At 42.6% G+C, this 19,539-nt stretch overlaps 1 protein-coding gene and 1 long non-coding RNA gene across 8 annotated transcripts in view; one reads left to right on the forward strand and one right to left on the reverse strand.

Moving 5' to 3' along the window:
- The first annotated feature begins 54 nt into the window (after positions 1–54).
- On the forward strand, positions 55–1,006 carry LOC122966309. Its single transcript, XR_006398367.1, has 4 exons — positions 55–297; positions 382–474; positions 661–703; positions 883–1,006. It is a non-coding gene; the product is annotated as an uncharacterized LOC122966309 (long non-coding RNA).
- A 453-nt stretch (positions 1,007–1,459) lies between these two features.
- The window catches only part of tex2 (testis expressed 2), a 34,810-nt gene continuing 16,730 nt past the window's right edge, over positions 1,460–19,539 (reverse strand). For 5 of the 7 annotated variants that reach the window (XM_044330397.1, XM_044330396.1, XM_044330395.1 and 2 more), the window contains 11 exons: positions 14,264–16,034; positions 12,315–12,515; positions 10,759–11,119; positions 9,777–10,072; positions 8,935–9,078; positions 8,715–8,814; positions 5,986–6,106; positions 5,264–5,386; positions 4,746–4,955; positions 4,224–4,344; positions 1,460–3,387 (listed from right to left, as the gene is read on the reverse strand). In XM_044330397.1, coding sequence (XP_044186332.1) covers positions 3,238–3,387; positions 4,224–4,344; positions 4,746–4,955; positions 5,264–5,386; positions 5,986–6,106; positions 8,715–8,814; positions 8,935–9,078; positions 9,777–10,072; positions 10,759–11,119; positions 12,315–12,515; positions 14,264–16,009 — 3,573 coding nt within the window. In that variant the 5' untranslated portion in view covers positions 16,010–16,034 and the 3' untranslated portion in view covers positions 1,460–3,237. Of the gene's footprint in view, positions 3,388–4,223; positions 4,345–4,745; positions 4,956–5,263; positions 5,387–5,985; positions 6,107–8,692; positions 8,815–8,934; positions 9,079–9,776; positions 10,073–10,758; positions 11,120–12,314; positions 12,516–14,263; positions 16,035–19,539 lie in introns of those variants that run through there. The other 2 variants (XM_044330399.1, XR_006398366.1) reach the window with 2 other exon arrangements.

The raw sequence follows: 19,539 nt of genomic DNA on the forward strand, positions 1-19,539 counted from the left end.
GAGAAAAGGCTCATCCGCACCGGATGTGGTATAAAATACATCCGGGGGACATTTTCTGCAGCAGTGTCCACCCCTAGGAAGCATGCTCTCTGCAGTTAAACCAGTCTTACTCGAAATATTTGCATTTAACATGTCCATATCAAAATATTTGCATTTAACACGTCTGAAAATCTTAACGTGCATAATTTCCAGTAATTATAATGATAGATGACTTGATTTCGCTGATAAATTGTCGGTTTGAGGAAACACATGTCTGAGTAGTGTGACAAGGCCGCATGGGGCGAGGGAAATGTGGAGGTAAGGTTGAATTTTTTTTATAACATGAAATAGTGAATGCAAGACGTTATCTTCCTCCTAACTTTAATTTTGTACTGTACACAGGCCCAGTGATGGAAATGGGATTATTCTAAGTTTTTTGAAGTGGTTGAATACCCACACGTGGACAGAGGGTGGTGTACTTTCCACTGCATGACAGTAAGTATCTTAAAATGGTTGTATTCTCTTTTCTTTGGTTCATTAATGATGATATACGTGCGTTAGACTTCTGATGTCAAAATGAAGCCAACATTCAGTCTGACTTGACCCACCATGACCAGTCTGGTGTGTGTGTTAGAATATTTTTTTTAAAAAAGCTCACTGAGACTTTGTATTTCTCTACAGGAACTGAATTTTGTGTGGATGGATCTCCTGGAGAAACAAAATAGTAAGTGTCCTATGAGAGTCATCTGCAAATGTCTTTTAATGGTTATGAATGATGACTATAATGCGTTAGACTTCTGATTCAATGTTGAAGACAATTTTACCTCTGACATGACCCACATACAGAAATATTTGATAAGTTATGTTTAAATAAGTGAATTAAAAGTTGTTTTTCTTCTGCAGGGACGCCTGTGAAATGGACGTGGCCACTGTAAAGGTGACATCATGGCTCATTAATTAACATTCCTTCATGTTCCTTTTTATACTTATTTTGAACTGATGAATAAAGCATTTGTCAACAAGCTTACAGAGTGTTGTTGTTCACTTATTTCCACTTACTTTACATGTTTTGGTATGTTAATTTAGGCACTATACTTAAAACCTGATTGGCATTTCCCATGGTCACACAGGTCAAGATTAGTGCAAGATCATACCAAGTCTTGTCATAACTGGGGTTTCTTGGCAATTTTCCTAAGTCTCTCTTTTAAAGCAAGACACAGAATATGAATGCAGTTCAGAACAATAACTTTTTTCTGTTTAAATTGCTCGGACATTTTGAAGAAGGATTTAGCATCTTAATTCAGTCTGCAGAGCTGCTGTGAACTAGAAACTATAGCCCAACAGATATTTCCTGTTTGATATCTGTATAACTATTTGACAGTCACATACATCTGATAGTATATTGACCAATATTCATTTTGAAAAGTAATGTTATCTTATGGTACACATGGATGATAAGCACAAAGACGCACAAATCCTCTCCAAGCAAAAGGTTTTATTGATCCACAACGATCAGAACCATAACATTCTGTGACATCACTGAACACGACAGCAATGTTCTGATATTTTCGTCACTGCGCAAATGAACAACACCAAAACCCGTGAAAACAAAAGGGCATGTCTTAATCGACACAGTAATGGCACAAAGACATTTTCTCTCTATACTCAACTGATGCAACGAATGTGGCGGCTCACTATGGAGGAATGTTCGATTATTTTAAAGGCACTTTCTGCCTCATACACTTTGCCAACACACATATTTGAACGTAACACAAGTAAAGTTAAAAGTCACCTGTAAAGCAGCTGGGTGTCTTGGCAGATCACAAATTTGCTGTTTGCTCTAGTTATTGGTTTTATTTCTCATGTGTACAGTACAGAAAGAACAGCAAATCAATAAATAATTCAACAAAGAAAAAATAGCATTCATTAGCTGTATGTCTGCTGACAACATTAAATAATATGGCTAATATCCGGTATGTTATTTATTGAAATAAAACAGGAAGAATGGGTATGTTTCCTGCTCCTTGATGTCTTGCTGTGTTCACAAAAGGGTTTCAGTCACTCACTCCCTGCAAAAGTATCTCTGTCTTATGAATTTCCAGCTACAATTATACAAACACCGGCTGTGCTCGAGTGGCCTCACTAGATAATTAACCGATTGCTTATTTGTCACTGTTAAGCACGTACAGTACCCTTCAAACAGGACTGAAAGATTGCTTTGGCAATAAAAACAAAAAATTATTACTCTTCAACTCTGAATATAACATGAAAAGAAGTCTTGAAGCATGTTGCTTAGAAGCATGTCATCAGTGAATGAGCTATTCCTTGCACAGCTAAGGAGCTGCATTCTTATTTATACATTCATCAGACCTAGGCAATGTTTAGCTGCTGTGTTTGCAGATATATTTTAATTCATACAACCCCTCTAAAGTCAGTTTTAGTACTACTCCCTACCACACAAAGCACATGGGCTGTACATTATGATAGTGTCCATCCAGCAGTCGGTGGGATGTTCAACAGATTTCAACTAATCTAGTATCTTCAATGGACACAGTGCCGTTGATCTGTTTGCATATAAGTGCCAGGCAGCAGTGTGGATGGGTGATAGACGAGAGAATTTCCCTGTGAAATGTGTATTAATAGACGCAGGGGCTTTCAGCAAAATCATCTCTAAATTTTAGGTTATGCCTTCAAATGTTCACTCACTCAGACATACACACTCTTCATCAGTGGCCTCAGAGTTCCCGCAGCAACAATAAACCACTCCATTAGAAAGGTCACACAAAATGTATACACTGTACAACTCTCATGTTTGGTGCAGCTGTACATCACAGGTATTATGGTTCTGGTTGAATTAGATGGCTATTTACCGATCCACCACCTCACACACAAGCATTTGTCTCACAGTCTCAGCATGCCCCGTGTATTGTGTTTCATCAGAGAATGAATCCAAATATTAAATGTCACATAAATAAAACCATTTGACTAGAAGACAATCTATAAGTCAGAGTTCTCTTCCATTCTCCCGCTTTTAGTGGCCACAGAATGATTACGAGCTCGCCAACACTTCCAAGTGTTGAGAGCGCACTTCATGAGCTGCCACAGTCTGGTGCAACAATGGGGCAGGAATATGGGTAAAAATATCGGAGAGTTGGCCCGGAACCATTGCTGCACCTGTGGTTTCTGAGGGGAGGCGGGGACTTGTCATATTGCCATGGTGATAATATGTCCATCAACGTACGCTTTCAACAGCAGTCTTCACATGTCAGAGACCTCAGACTCCTCAGGTTCTGGGTCCTTCAAGGCATCATTTGTCACAGTAACCAAGTTGGCATTTGAACGCGTGTCCATGGCAGAGTGCATTATGGGTAGCCATACGTCATCCATGTTTGGCATTACAAATATTTTCTGTGGGAGGACAAGCACATTATGAAAGGCAAATAAGGAAACAAGCAAATCATTTTAATTTCAACGAAAAAGAGGAGAACACTGAAATACTCCCATTTAAAAGTTATTGAGTGTCTAGTAGAGAAACTTTGAAGTAGCCAAAACTTAATTAATATGCTTTTTTTAACTAAAAATATACCAAATCAAGACAGAGCCATGAGGTTATATCTGTTAACAAGAACTGGGGAGAAAAAGACCTGAAATACATCATCCACTGTTCATCCAACCCTGCACTGTTATGCTTTGAAAGCTTGAGCTCGGCATTTGTGGAAAGCCAGATGTATACATTCGCTCACAACTGACAACAGTGAGCTCTGCAGCACTGTATTTTACTGGAGGCAGGGTTTAGGGGGGTGGTACATAATAATAACCCACAGAGGAGTCAGGCAGGGATAAATGTAGATCTGTGGTAGACCTGACAGGGACACTTTGCTGCAGTAGTTTGAAGGTGAGCCTCAGGGCAGTTATCTACCAGCAAGCGTATCATTACTTTGGCTATATATGAGGGATGGGAGAGCCACAGGCACACTGCTTTGAAGTGCATGTTGGTGGGCAACCATAAATTAATCCCAAAGTCCTCTTTTATTGCCTAAAATTTCACCCTAAAACGTCTGGGGGGGCATTCCCTTTGTCCTTGCTGAGCAAACTTTTGGCCTCAGTTAAAATTTCTAAACCTTACAGAAGTTATTAAACACCCTGAATTTGACATAAGCTACAAATTCTATTGACAATATAAATAAATTGTACTTATGACTAAACATAAGCATGCATAGTTTCCTGTTTTTCTCACAGCATACCTGGAACTCCTGGTCTAGTTTCTTTTCAATCCACTCCGTCACATGAACTAGAGTGACCTCCCTCTCACCCAGTTTAGGCCGTGCTTTCAGCTCCAGATGAGGCGGACTCCGGAAACCATACCTGACCACCAACAGTAAAGATTTATGGTAATAATTATATAACATCTCACAAGCTGAATTGCAGTCTGGTTTCTCCTGTAGGCTGGGCTCATGAAAACATGCAACAGGGTTTGTCCATTCTGGTGATTATTATTACTACAAGATTCATATTAGTTTTTTAAGGTGCACAAAGTGGTTTTAATACTCCACATCTTTAATGAAAATACATACCTTCGTGCCCTCATTTTCTTACATGTTAAGTATATTCAGTTCAGTGGTGATTAACTTTCTATTTTTCATTGCAAGCATGTCTGTATTTGCCCAGCAGAGGGTGCAATGTTATATTCTCAAGCAAGGACTCCCATACATACACTGACTACATCCTACAGTCTTCAATGTACTCCTCCCTGGAAGTGAACGTACCATATCCTGTCCGTAGGGGGAGGTGGGATGTTGACAGCCAGCGTCCCGCGGCACTCTTGCACCTCCACAGTGAGCAGCAGAGGTGTGTTGGACATCTCCTCCATCTTCTTCTTAATGAACTCCGTCTCTGTGGCCTTCTGGAAGTACTTCGACTTGGCTATCTTGTCCACAAAGCGCATGATCTTGCTGGGTCTGTGGCCTCCCACATAGCTACGTGAGCAGAGAGGGAGGATGGAAATGAAGGAGTGAGGGGGGGGGCGGGGGGGGGTTAGTGAGTAGTGAGTCAGGTTCATAATTTATTCACAACAGCATCTCCTGCTACTCAGCACCCACGATGGAGGGGAGTGACCGGGTGCTACATTAAATCAGCAGTGAGCTCTCAAACGTGTGGGACTGAGTGGGTGGGTAGGCGGGTGGGTGGACTGAAAGGGCAGAACATTCTGCTTCAACACATCAGTTGTTTCTGCCCATTTTCGATACAGATATGTGCTGATGTTGTAAAAGAGATATTTGCTCACCCCTCGCCTCCAGGGAGAATGGCTTTGTCACTGAGGAGTTCTGGGGGATCTTCCTCATCCGATGAGCCAGCACTAGATGATTCCTCATCGCTGTCTGCCAGACAGTATGTCCGTGGCCTGGGCCTGTCACACACACAAACGCACACTTGCTGTTGCAAAGTCATGCCCTAATGACTTTGCACAGAACCATCAACAATCAAAACTAATTTCCATTAAAGGTATCCATGCTGATGAAATCACAGGAAATTAATCTCCACAGATTCACTCAAGAAAATAAATTCCAATCCAGAATAAACTGTATTGTTTCAGTGTCAGTGACAGGCATCTATTCCCAAACTCACCATTCATTTGACAAATCCACAGTGGTAAGCATCCAGAGAGAGGATTAGAGTGTAAAGAGAAGGGGGAAAGAGCCAACAGAAAAAGGGTAGGAATTGTGAAAAAAACAGACGTGACAAGCTCCTAATGCAAATCTACCCAATTAACATCCAGCTCAGAGCTGTTTGTTTAGCAAAAAAAAGCTAATCCTTCAAACATCTTATTTTGGCCCACTCACTGAGAATGTAGAGTAAGACAATAAAAAAAACAAACACAGAGAAGTAAAGACAATCTGTGAAGGATCACTCTCAAAATCTTTAAGACATTTTAAAATCACTTAGTTTCATAAGCTTCATTAGGAAATTTAAAAAGCAGAAATTCACAAATGTTATTGAAAGCCTCACCACTCTTTCCCGTGCTCCCCGAGCCCCTCGCCCTCCTTTCCCAGACGCGCCAGGTTCATCTTGGTCTCTAGTGTCATGAGGAAGGAGCCCGTGTAAGAGATCTCCAGATCAAACCACAGACCTGGGCACAAAGTATCAGACAGACACAGAGGCATATTATGTTCCTATATTAAAATAGTAATTTATACCCCCATCAACACCACATTAGACACAAAAAGCTGCAGCTCATTAAATGACCAACTGTGAAGGCTATTTCTGTGAATTAACAAGAATCTCCTGCCTAGTGTCTAATTGCTGTGAGCTCCCCTGCAGAGCTGGCAGGAAGGGGACCTATCCTCTAGCAAAAAGTGAAAAGGTCAGCTCTGGGGCAGCGGTGCCTCCTCATTGGCTGAGTTCATCGGGCCTCTTCCTGTTTACACATCAAACTTCGATTCCCCTGCTGTTTGTTCAATGGATCCTGACCTCCGCAACTAATGTTGTCTATTATTCCTCTGCCTCACTCTCCCTCGTCCTCCATTTTCCACTTTTCATAAATGCATATTGATTTGTATGTGTGAGGCAGCAGTGTCAAAGAGAAGCTAAATGACAGCATTAAGTCAGACCATGTTACGTCAGTGTCTAACTGTATCTGTCTAGAATTAGAAACACAGGAGGGAGACACAGTCTGAAATGCCTAATTCATATTGGAGGACAAATCAAGTGTCAACATATCTGCAACGCTGACATATGCATGTGTGTGCTTCTAAATAAAGGTGGGAGATATAACACCACTATATTATATGAGGCAAGATATTGCCTTGAATCAGGGTTACTGTAATATATAGCTTACATGTTCCAGGCCTAATAGGTTAAGTATATTAAAGTGAATTTACTGAAGTGTCTGACTGTTGTAGCCCAATGCTTTTATGTACTTGGCCACACGAATGCTTTTCTCATACACTATCATCACCCAACCCTATTTTATCAAATATTACAGGAAGCCACCGATAATTATGCTTAAAACAAATGATAATTATGCTAATCATGCCCAGCTTTACTCCTACATAAGCTTGTGTGAATTTAATAGCTCATGCTGCATTTGTGACCCTGTACAATGTAAACAATCAAATCATGTCTTCCCAGTAGCAGTGTCAGGAAGTGTCAGAGTGTCACTCTCCTCATCATCATCATCATCACAGGAGCATAGAAATATCCACAAGATATGAAATTACAGAATATGTTTGGTGATATTCTATATTTTTCTTATTGTCCACAAATCCAATGAAAAGACCAAAACCAGCAAAGGACTGTTTCTGCTAACATGTATTTCTGTGTAGTCAAAGCTTGATATAGCTTATTTCTCTGCTATAGAGTTCTATTGTCCAAAAATGATGAAATACATCTCAACAGGCAACATGGTTGCACTGGGTGACATGTTCCTTCTGTGCCATGAATGTGAGCACTGTAGTTAATGTTGAGTCTATCCCATATACACCATCTTGTTGCTGTAAACACTCGCAAGAGCAAATCTGCTTAAAATAGTCCCCAACAAATAGTAATGACACTCAGCCCCAATGCGCTTGGGGCTGAGTGTCACAGACAGAGCAAGGAAGTCATAAAGTATTGAGAGGAGGACTAAAACAATGACATTTTTGGTCTTTACATGGGATTCCTTGACAAGGAAACAATAAAGAATATTGCATGTTACTGCAATATTGCATTGTTATTATCAAAATACATGCACCCTGTTCAGTTCATGCAGCTTTACAGCACAGCACTTCTGGAGATGCCATTCCCCCAGGACTAATTATGTGCCAGAATCAACGGATGATGCTTTGTGAGTATATATCTGTGGGTGTATAGGTTCAGACAGAACACATTAATGAGCATTGCAGACTCAGCTGTGGAAATGTGGCTGACAGGGGAATGACTCATGACTGGTTGCTACGACTGAACAGCAAAGGATAATACCTTGTCAATGCTTTTTTATTGTTATATGTGAGATAAAAGTAGACTGAACTGTCTTTGGACAAAACCGGAATATTTTAAAAATTGAACAATATAAAATGACAACCTGCTCATAAAATCAATAGAAATTATGGGAAAAAATAGGAAGCTTACACAAAATCTCATCCCTTGCTCTGCTCTCTGCTACAAAGCAACATTAATGGCTAAAACATCCCTCCTACAACCTGCACCCCCCTTTTTCCTCCTCTTCAGCTTCTCTTCTCACCCTGAACCAGTCACCTCAGTAAGAATTAATATGCCCCACATCTCTGTATTGTCTCTCTGTGTTGAACCAGTCCCTTTGCTGGGGCTCAAGGCAGGCAGCAAGCAGGGTGAGTCAGTGTCTCAGTAATGGATGAGGGGGACCCAAGACGTGAAGTTTAATTACTGTGGCTTAATAGAGCGAGGCTCACAGAGGAGAGAGGGAGAGGGGGGTTGGAGGTTGGGGTAAATGTTTTAATCCAGAGAGAGGAGAAGCAGAGCAAGGGGAAGATGGAGGAATAGTAGCAATGGTAGAGACGGAGGAGATGGATAGATTGAAAGGAAAAGAAAAGTGAGAGCATGTCTTGCTATTCTGTCAGAAATGCAAGAGGGAGCACTGATAAATAGCCTGGCTAAGAATGGAAGAAAGAGGAGAGCAGAGGAAGAGGAATACGACTGCAAAAATAATAAGTCTATTGGAGCAGACCACCAAGAACACCCTGTGAAAAACATGACATACCTAGTGAAGTTTCTCTTCCTACCTTGGTGGTCCACAGAGGGTTTGGAGGCATGGAGGATCTTAGGAATGGAAAAGCCCATGTCTAGCTCTGTCAAAGTCAGCTCATTCATAAAATATGGCAGCTGAAACAGACAGTTTAAAAAATATTTAGGCCTCACAACTAAGACAAAAGAAGACATGAAATACAATCAACAGAGACACAAAATTGCCTCAGGGACTGATCACACTAGAACACTACCCACCCTAATCTTACTGAGCTTCATTTGGATCTTTTTGGAGACCACATTGGCCCAGTACTTCTCTCCCAGGAAGTCCCAGAATATCCTTCCCAGAAAAGCGTTGACCCACGCCTCAGGCTCCGCAGTCTCTTCTGAACTCCTGCGTATCTGATGGACACACATACAGGTATGTAATGTAGCTTTAATTGTCAATACATAAAATTAAGCTAATAAGTTAAGGTTATGTATGATAACAGGCCAAATCAAGCCTGAGATTAATCCAGATTCTTCTACTTCCATGGCCAGATTAACCTATTAGGGGGCCCCAGGGAAAAAGTTTGCTGTTGGGCACCTTTGGACCTCACCCCTTATGAGTTTATATAGGAGTATGGCCGATGTGAGTACAATATAAATGTACATAATGAAGGTCTGAAAACTAGATTTTGTAACAGGGCCCCTCTCTGTAACAGTGCCACAAGATTAAAGGTACCCTTAGGAGTTCTCTTGTAAACAAATAAAAGTTTATCTTAAATGTTCCTTGCAAAAAATTAATGACGCCCATCCATGGCTTTGCTTCTCTTGACCTGGAATGTGGATGTTTGTTGACATTGACATTGACATTGGCATTGACATTGTGCTACTAGTGGTCAAAAACTCCACAGGGTACCATTAAGTAACAATGCAGGAACTGCTTTAGTTGATATTGTGCAAATTTCCTAACATATCTGCAATTATTCAAATGTGACATGCAGTGAACCTGGAGCTTTTGGGACCCCCGGGGGTCTGAGCCTTCGGGGCAGTTGCTAGCTTTTCCCAGTTGGTTGTCTGTTTCTTTTCAGCCTTTCATGTATCCCTCTGTCTCCTACCTTTTTGGTAGCTTTGGGGCTGCTCTTGGGGCTGTGCCCCGGGCTGTCAGTGGCAGTTGGGCTTCTCTGCGGTGCTTGGGGGTTGACGTATTTGGCCATGTAGATATTATAGTCCAACAGCATCTTCTGCTTCATCCCTCCAGTAGACCCACAGGAGAGAGCAGAGGAGGTCTCTCTGTGGCGAGACTGCGGCTGAGACAGCTCATCCAAGCTTCCCCGGCTGCTGCTCCTGCTGTCAGCCTCCAGGCCTCCACCAGATTGGGTGCTGCTGCTGCGGCTGTGGGAGGGCAAGAAGGCTAAAAGTGGACATGGAGAGCAAAGGGGAGGTTAGTGTCATACAATTATGCATCAACAAGATTTTCTCATTTATGCATCATGCATCATATTTCACATACATAATGCATGCCCACAGTGTAGCTTTGGATAGTTAGCATCTATTTTGCACTCATTTCTCACAACATTCTGCAACACTGTGAATCAGCGTGCTTTTATACCAGATGACACACTGCATCCTCTCTATGACTCATATTAGCACTGAAATTGTCATTTTCAACATAATTGCTATGTATATCCACAAAACAGCTTGATAATTTAAATCATCTTTCCAGTAATCCTGTTCACTGCACTTGCCACTATCACTGGATCCACACAGTGCTAGTGTTTCCCTTTGAATTGGGCCTTATCCTTGCAGGCCTATATCCCACAGTGGAGACCATGCTATAATATGCTGCTTCTCTGTGCATGTAATCCTGCTGACCCATTCACACTCATCTGTTTGCTCAGTTGAGGGGATTGGCAGTCCCTAAGCTGGGGCTTATGCACAGATCTGATGGCTGTGCAGTTACATACTCAAGAGAATGGCTATTCTGACTGCGGGCAGTGATGTGTGTCTGTGCAAATATGTGTTTGATAAGGGTGAGCGAGATGGATAAACCTGTATACTGTACGTGTGTGTGTTTGCATCTTGGTGTGTTAAACTCACCACTCTTGCAGATGCCAGGCAGACTGCCACCTCTCCCTTCTGATTTCATTCGGGACGCGAGCAGAAATCTCCGGAACCACTCCTCCTTTTCCCGACCCGTCCTCCCAAATAGGTAGATTGTCAGATCCCCTCCTCCAGAAGCTGGTCTTTTGGGCTCCTCAACTGATCCAGATCCTTCAACTTTCTCGACCTTGTCCATTCGCTCTATCTTCTCACCCAGCGCTGCTAATTTGTCCTCCCCAGCTTCCGGCCTCTCACCGGCCTTAGACATGAAGTCCTCCTGCTTGGCCAGCTCAATGCAAATGGGGTACTTCTTGTTCCAAATTCTCTTCCTAGCCAGGCTGTGGGGCACCAGGTAGATCTATAGGGGGTGGGAGTTCATATAATCAGTTGCATTTGTTGTTTTTATGGCAATTAAATGTCCATATTGAAATGAGGAAGTCCCAAAATAAAACTTGTAGAGAACATTGAGACTAGGCATATAATGTGGCAGACTTGCCCCAGGATGTGTGTGCAGCTGTGTGTGACAATAGCAGACTTTCTGAAAATATAAACCATAAGTAAAAATGCAGGCAGGAATACAAGTGGAGATGACTCGCCTATTATGTATTTATATTTTTCTACCCCAAAGCTTCATTTGTCTTTAACCAGCAATGAAAAAATATGCCATTTGTTTTGTTAGTGATGGAAGCAGCTAGCATAATGTGAGCTGCAAAGCTTGCCATTATTTCTTTCTTGCAATGGTACACACTGTTCTATTTGCATATATCACTCAAGCAGAGATGCTTCCTCCAGCCTAACAACACTGACATTGTATATTAGCATTGCTAAAATATGTGTAGCATTGTAGGTGGTGTAATGATGTGAGGGAGGTATCGGATCTTGGCTGTAAGAAGAAAAAAATCACTATTATGTGTATTCTCTTTAAAAAAAATCCAGCCTCTGTGAATGCAACTAACATCCAAGACCAACAAAACATTTTACCATCAAAACATAATGGTAAAATAGCACTTTAGGGAGTGATTTAGAGAGAAAGAGTTGCATGATGAGGACAACTATAACGACCCATTTGTTCCACAATACACTGACATGAGAAACAGCATCTTACTGTCCTGTCTTCAGATATGCAAAACCATGGAGTCAGCATACTAATACATGAAGTCAGCACACTAATACACAAGACACACAGCTGTGTGTGCAGGGTCAGTGCCCTGTGATAATCACTCCATGTTTACATACAATGTGACTGTGAAAATAAGTAGCTTTGTCACTGAACATGACCTATTAGTAAGTATACACTCAGGCAAAGGCAAATATGAGGCGACGTGTGCTTGATGTCACTATCTGTTAAAATTATAGTCAAGCACACAAATACACAGCCAAGCGAGGAGACACACACATACGCACACACACTTAACACATTAACATCACCCTCATCTCTTTCCCTGTCTCACACATTAAGTCTTATTTCACAAGCCTGCAGACAAATGCATGACAAAAATTTCAGTGTCCCTCTTTCATTTTTTGTGACCAGCGTACACCCACCGCCACCTCACCTTGCTGTCAGTCAGGTCATAGATCTTCTGGCTGACGTAGGTGATGTCGGGTTTAGGCTCGTTGTGTGCGGCACGGCGGGAGATGTTGCGGTTGGGCTTGGACAGACGCAGGACGGAGCCCTCGAGACGGACGTAAACAGAGTGGGTCAGGGTGGCATGGTACATCTCTGGGTCGTAGCTGTGGATCTCATTCATCCAGCCCTGAGAGATTGTGGGGAAGAAGATAGGGGAAGAGATTCATTGACACTGATTCAAAATGTATTCTCATAGCACATATGCACACATGTCAGACTCCCAGTCAAATACTAAGGATTTGGGGTTATAGGTTTACTCAACTAAAGTATTTATTTAAGTAATGCATAGTTGACTTTCCACATGGTTACTGATGACTGGTTACTATATGTGAATGTTTTGTTGTTATTTTCTAAAATTGGACATTATTCTGTCCTATGTATTGTATATTGTGACTAGGTATTACTGTGTGATCTACTGTATTCTTTTCTATCCTACATATAACATACAAAGGAAACAAGGAGAGTTAAGGAGATGAAGATGTCATTTAGGTCAAAAGAACATCTCAAATAAGTACATAAAAGACAACTGAACTTGTTTGGTCTTAAAGACATTTTGGTACTCATTTGAGATTCCTCTTCAGCTCTTTTAGACCTCCCCTCTAGTAAATACAACCAATTAGGCCTCTGGGATGAGTAGGAAAACACTTAAAAGACCAAAGCAGGTCCATTTGCCTTTAAATCACAAGTGCTGAAAACTTAGAATACAACATTTTTGTCTGCCCACACAATAAACATCACCCTTTCCAGTATTTTCAAGAAGCAGAACCAAATCCCATACCAGTATATGTCAAAATAAAGTTCTCCCTCAGATGTAGTGTGCAAACAAGTTTATACAAAAGATAAATTAGGGCACATGAAAAACTGACTTTTTGTTGATCCTCAAAGGCAGATGAAGATGAAGAGAAAGAAAAAGAAGAGATTTGTCCCCACTGTTGTTACTCCGCAGTTGTGTGCTTTAGGGTTTATCATTCGTATGAGTATATCATGTTCTGCATGTCCGCAGAACTCCCCTTTCGGAACAGCTGTGCCCTCTAGCCATGAGGCTCTCCTGTTCAACAGCTTGGTACCCACTAAGGAGCACACAGATAAGCTTACATAACTCCCTCCAACTGATAAACATCTCTGCAGTTTCCATGTTTCTGCAGCACTGAGTGAGCTTAACTAAGAACAGGGGGAAAATGTGGTGGCTCTCTCATCTGATTGTTTGGTTCAAAGCCAGACTGTAGCCATCACTGGAGAAAAAGTGTAATAGAACTTCAATATGTTGTTGCTGGTCCCCATGAGTCTGTATAGAGTTTAATTCTCATCCCAACTCCTGCCTTATCAGTCCCCAAGGAGGCTATGTGAGCAAAGCCAATTCAATTGAAAACAACTGGGGAAATTTCAGTGTTTGGCCTAGTGTGTAAGGATGTTAAAATGATAAAGCAAAGAACACATAGTCCAACAGTAAGATACAAAACAAAATCTCTTAGGGGATAACAGTCTTTCCTCCTGGAATTTAGCTTCTGATTGTAAACAAACACAACTAGAATTCCCACATTTTCAGACATTTAGTATTCTGTGCACTATGTAGCCTCCTCACTTAGAAAGTGTTTTCTCCAAGGCAGTGTTAGATAAATGCAGTGCAATAGCCATACATCATGCAGATGCTATCAACTACACGTGTAAAATCTGCAAGGTTAAATCTAAAATGGGTTATCTTGATTAGTGGCAGTGTAAATCAACACATAGCATGCAGCTTAAATATATAATTGTTACAACAGAGTGAGACCATTAAGGGCAGTGAAACAAGACCACATGCAAATAAACCCAATATCTTTGAGAGCCAGATCCAAAAGGCTCAAATTTGGTCATTCATGTTGTGCTTTGTCTCACCTTCAATATTCCTGGTTCTTTAATATCCAACTGGGCCACATTCCAGGGCTCTATCCTTCGCCTCCCTCTTCCTGTCCCCAGCACGGAGCGCCGAGGAGAGGACATCCAAAGGACCAGCATGGCCAACATAAACCCAGCTACTATCCCATGTACCACCGCACATACATATGGTGGCACTGGAAGGACCAAATACCAGTACACCAACTGTGTCAAGAAGATGAGGCCAGTCACAGGCACAGTCTCCAACTCTTCCTCTGCTCTCTCATCCTCCTCCGTATCGAGTTCACTACACAAACCGGTACTACCAGTATGGGGCTGCCGGGAACTGGGGCGATCCCCATCTGGTGTCTCTGTATCAGTACATAAATCAAAGTCTTCACTGTACAGCTCACAGAAGTCCTCGTCTTCCTGTCTAGCTACCAGGGCCGACATAGAGCAACGGCCCAGAGTGAGAGATGGAGACTTGGCCAGAGTGGATGAGGAGGCCTGGGTGAGAACTGGAGTTGGTGTCAGTGATGGGAAGGAGAAAAACACAGAGTCAGGGCCTGTGCCAGTGGGGGTTTCTTCCTCTTCTTCCCCTTCTGTGCCCTCCTCCTCCTTGATACTGTAGTTGTTACCTTCTGCGTGTCCATTCACCGCTGTCACTCCACTGAGCTCTGACGCACTGGAGGACAGCAATTTGGCACGATGAGTGGCACTTCCCGCAGCTCCCGTACCAGACTCATCCCCCATGATCTTACTAAAAAGCTGGAGGGGGTCTGACATCACCTCTGACAGCCGCCGCTTGGTGTCTTCTATCTTGGCCTCCACCTCTTGAACCTTGAAGAAGGACCTTCCATCCGGAGACATGATGGGGGAGGAGGGGGCTGTTTTGGAGTCTCCACCTGTTTGACTGACGATGACGGGGCTGGAGGATAAGCGAGGCTGTGAGAACTGTTTGAAGAGCTGCATGTTACGAGGGGGATGCCGTTGGGTTGGCTGCACTTGCTGCTGCTGAGGAAGAGGATGATGGAGATGATGATGAAGAGGCCCTTCTGTATGTTCGGCCTTTGAAGTGTCCGTGGACAGAGATTTAACAAAAGATTTCATTAAGTGTCTGTGGCGTGCATGCGGTGGTGTGACAGTAGTAGGCGGAGGTGTGGTTTCTCGAGACTCAACGTCATTGGACAGGGACCGGACCAGGCTGAGGAAAGGCTTGGAGGATGACAGCGCTGCAGACTTGCAAGGGGAGGAGGAGCTGGAGCTTGTGGACGGGGGATTGGGGTTTGAGGGGCGGTCATAGGGCCAGGAGGAGCTGGCAGGAGGGGTGGAGCTCAGGTGGGAGGTGGGGATGATAGTCATGGCAGGAGAGGGTGTGTGTGGCTGAGCATCTGAAGGCTGCACAGACAGGGTAGTGGATGAAATAGAGAGCACAGCAGCTCCAGAGGAGGTCTCCACACCAGCGGATTCAAACAGCAGCTCCTCGTCTGCCTCCAAGCCCGTGACAACAGACTGATTGTCACCCCCTGAAACATCTACACCTCCTGCACCCTCCAGCCCAGATTTAACTCCAGCAGGTCCCTCGGGTACCCCATAGAGCTCCTCTTCCTCATCATCCTCCTCCTTCCCCAGAGCAGAGAAGTGGATGGTGATGGTGTCACGAGAAAGGGAGCGCTGCACCTGCAGCTTCGGTCCAGGGGCGTGTCGAGGGGGAGGAGTGTCAGCATGCTGGCCACTTCCCCTGCTGCTGCTGCCCTGACTGCTCATCACCACCCTACACAGGGCTCACAGCCTGGGAGAGACAAAGACACAGAAGCAGTACACCATTAATAACAATAGAAACACCGGTGTGAAACACTGATGCAAGGAGGGAGGATGAGAAACACACTGCAGTGCAAATCAGCAATATGATTAAATACCCTCAGAGTTCCCCCACATGGTCCACGTGCACACTCTCTTTGCACACTCACACACACAGTACATAGGACAGAAGAGAACAGCCTCGCAGCTCTCTATTCATCCTAATGTGAGTAGACTGGACAGGTATGTCCATGCTCCCCCGATCCATTAGGCCTCATTATGCAAGGCTGTGGCTGACAGACTGAGTCGCTCTCAGGCCTGGCAGCCCTGGCCTCTCTCTGTCTTACCCGCACCCCACTCACTCACTCACCCCCACTATGGCAACATGATTAATGGGTTACTTCAGAACACATAAGCCTTGAGGAGAGGAGCCCATCAACATTTCAGCTGTATTTAACTCTAACCTCCACAAGGGGCACACTGCAGCTGACTATATATTGTGAGGTGGTAAAGGCAGAAAAAGGAGAAAAAAAGAGGAACAACAGTTAGTCCGCTACTTCAAATAGTGGAAAAATAGTAGTATAGTAGAAAATCTGTACTACTGGGTGGGTTACTGTCCACAGGGGCAGTGCAACAAGCTGTAAACATAACAGACACATTATCATTTCATAAAGTTGATATGGCTAATGTGTTAGCAAACAGCTATCTACTTATACATCTAGAGGACACAGAGCAACATTAGCATTCATACAATTAGTTTATCAGAGCTTATTTGCTCAGTGCTGCTGAACCAAAACAGTAAAGTTGGGCATGGCTAGAACAAAACAATGAACTAGTCATTAAAAGTTCTGTAGAGCTGAGGGGGACGACAGAGTTGATGATCATTTAACTCATTCTTCATATAAAAATATAAATTAGTGTAACTTTAAATTGATGTGCTGAAAGTAGGTTGACACCTTTTGTTTGTGATAAACCACTTAAACTAATTTCATAAATCTCTAAATGCAAAGCAATCAATCAACAAAAATGCCTGAGAGGCAAGAATTCTTGTTTAATCATTTCACTCATTTATATTTACAGCTCTGATTTTGTTCTGCTTTTTTGTTGTGTTTGTAATTTATTTATATCTGTTTACTTAATTTCTGTCAGACTGTGATTGTCATGTATTACATTATTTATGTGCTTTATCGGATCCTAAAAAATAAACATACATACTGTATATACTGTACATATAACAAGCCGTCCTTCCCCCACCGAGGCAACATAATATGCAGGACATAATCACACTACAAAGTAGCTGTTAAGCTCCAGTGATCACAAGAACAAGGAGTCCAAAGTCCCAACACAGCGGAAGTCATTCATCATGCAGTTATTTCACTGAATGAGGCCTCATGTTGTTACTGAGTTATTGTGCCTGTTTATTCGTCCACATTGCATAGAGTCCATCATCCCTGGTCAGCATTATCAAACAGACAGATGACAACAACAAGCACACATGCCCACACACACACCCCCATGCACAAACATGCTGTTTGCACACACACACAGTCGTGTTTCCATCACTTAAGAGGACATTACATTGACTTACATTCATTTCCTGGCAGCTTATCCTAACCTTAACCATAACCACCACATGCCTAATCCTAACCCTTACCCTAACCATAATATAACCCTAAACTTACCTTAACTTTAAACCAAGTCTTCACCCCAAAGTTATGATTTACGTTAAGAAGACTTGCTTTTTGCCCCCATCTGTGTAAACAGATTAACATCTCCACAACATGAGGAATACCTGAACCACACACACACAGGTTTACTTAAGTTGCTTTTGTTGTATTTACATAGACTTATATTAATTTCCAAGAGACGTACCCTCACCATAACCACTACTTGCCCAACCCTAACCCTTACCCTAACCTTAACCTAACCGTAACCTCAATCACTGACCTAAAAATCAGCATTTTACCAATGGGGGATATTGCTTTTGTCCCCAATTGCACAAGCCATCCCCAATCAATTGGTGTTATGTCTGGTGTGTGTCCCTGAAAGTAACTTAAGTCATACCCACACATACACGCACATACACACAGTCTCTGTGGCTTTTCAGGCTTTCAGCCAGTTGATAAAAATGGCCTGTAATGGAAGAGGGAGGGACGGAGGGAAACAACAGAGCAGTTAGCCTGTGTGATTGTCCACATTTCTGAGAAAGCCTCGGCACCCCTTGGGGCTCTCTGGTTGGCACTGCTTCTCCAGTGATTGTATTTGCTGGGATGGAATAACAGAGCATTTGACTTTCCCAGCCAGCCATTCATTTGGCTGTGCTACAACGGGTTTTGTGTGTCATTGTGTGTGTGTGTGTGTGTGTGTGTTTGTGTGTGTGTGTGTTGCTTCTGCCATGGCTGTGCTAGTAGCACAGCAGATCAAATAAAAACAAAAAAAAAAGGGAAGCAGAAAAAAGAGCAACAAAAAAGAAGAAAGATGAAGAGCCACGGGGGGTCTGTAGAGGCTGCAGACGACCTTTCAGAGACAAGCTTTTGAAGTGGGATTCACTTAAAGACAGCAGAATGGCAAAGACGGAAAAAGAAAATGGGAATGATGACACAGACGGGAGAAAGTGATGATAGAGGAGAGAGGAGGGAGGAGACAAAGGAGTGGGGAGACAGAGCCATGGAGATGGAATGGGTTGTTGTTGTCATCAAAGCCTGAAGGACGGATTAAAACATTGTGGAGGTCAAAAAGGGTGAGCAGAGAGGGATGGTTCCAAATTTTCCTGCAGTGCTTTTCATTTGGGTAACATATCTCCTCGCTTCCCTCACTTGCGTTTCAGCTCCTCCCGGTGAGGATGCAAGAGGATGGAGGAATTTCATTCACCAAACGGGACGTCCTCTCTCACTGCAGCGTCATTTTGAGAAGATGGCAACTACTCATGACGCACATCACCTCAACTGTCAAATATGAAGAAGTCAGCTATCACTGTGTAGAAATTATTAAACAGTTTAATCTCTAAAGTTTAAACTTAAAATTCATGTAGGCATACAAATAATTGACACTTTAAACTGCTACTTAATAATTTCTACATAGTGATAGCTGGAACGAAAACTCCTGATAACTGCTTCAATTTTTTGATTATACTTCTATAGCAGCGTCTGGCTGTCACAGAATAAGACACAAATAGACAATTTAAATCCATTAAATTGCTGAAAGAACAGAACTTATGTAAAGGAGAAATAAAAATAGCTGTAACCTGCAGAGTATGTTTAAATAAAAATTGCTCATTTAGTTTGTTAAAGTCTGAAATCCTTTTCAGGCTCAGGATGATTTTATAGGAGGCATGCAGCTGTGCGGCGTCATATTTTTCTGAGGTAGCTGAGACATACTTGAAACAGAAAAGAAGAAAGGAGACGCCTATTGGCTTATGAAAAAACAAAGTTGCATGAGGTTTTTTATGATTGATTCATGATTCAATAATTTTTATTTTATGAATATGAAAAGTTGCT

The sequence above is a fragment of the Thunnus albacares genome, chromosome 17 (assembly GCF_914725855.1).
Source record: "Thunnus albacares chromosome 17, fThuAlb1.1, whole genome shotgun sequence".
Classification (NCBI taxonomy): Eukaryota; Metazoa; Chordata; class Actinopteri; order Scombriformes; family Scombridae; genus Thunnus; species Thunnus albacares.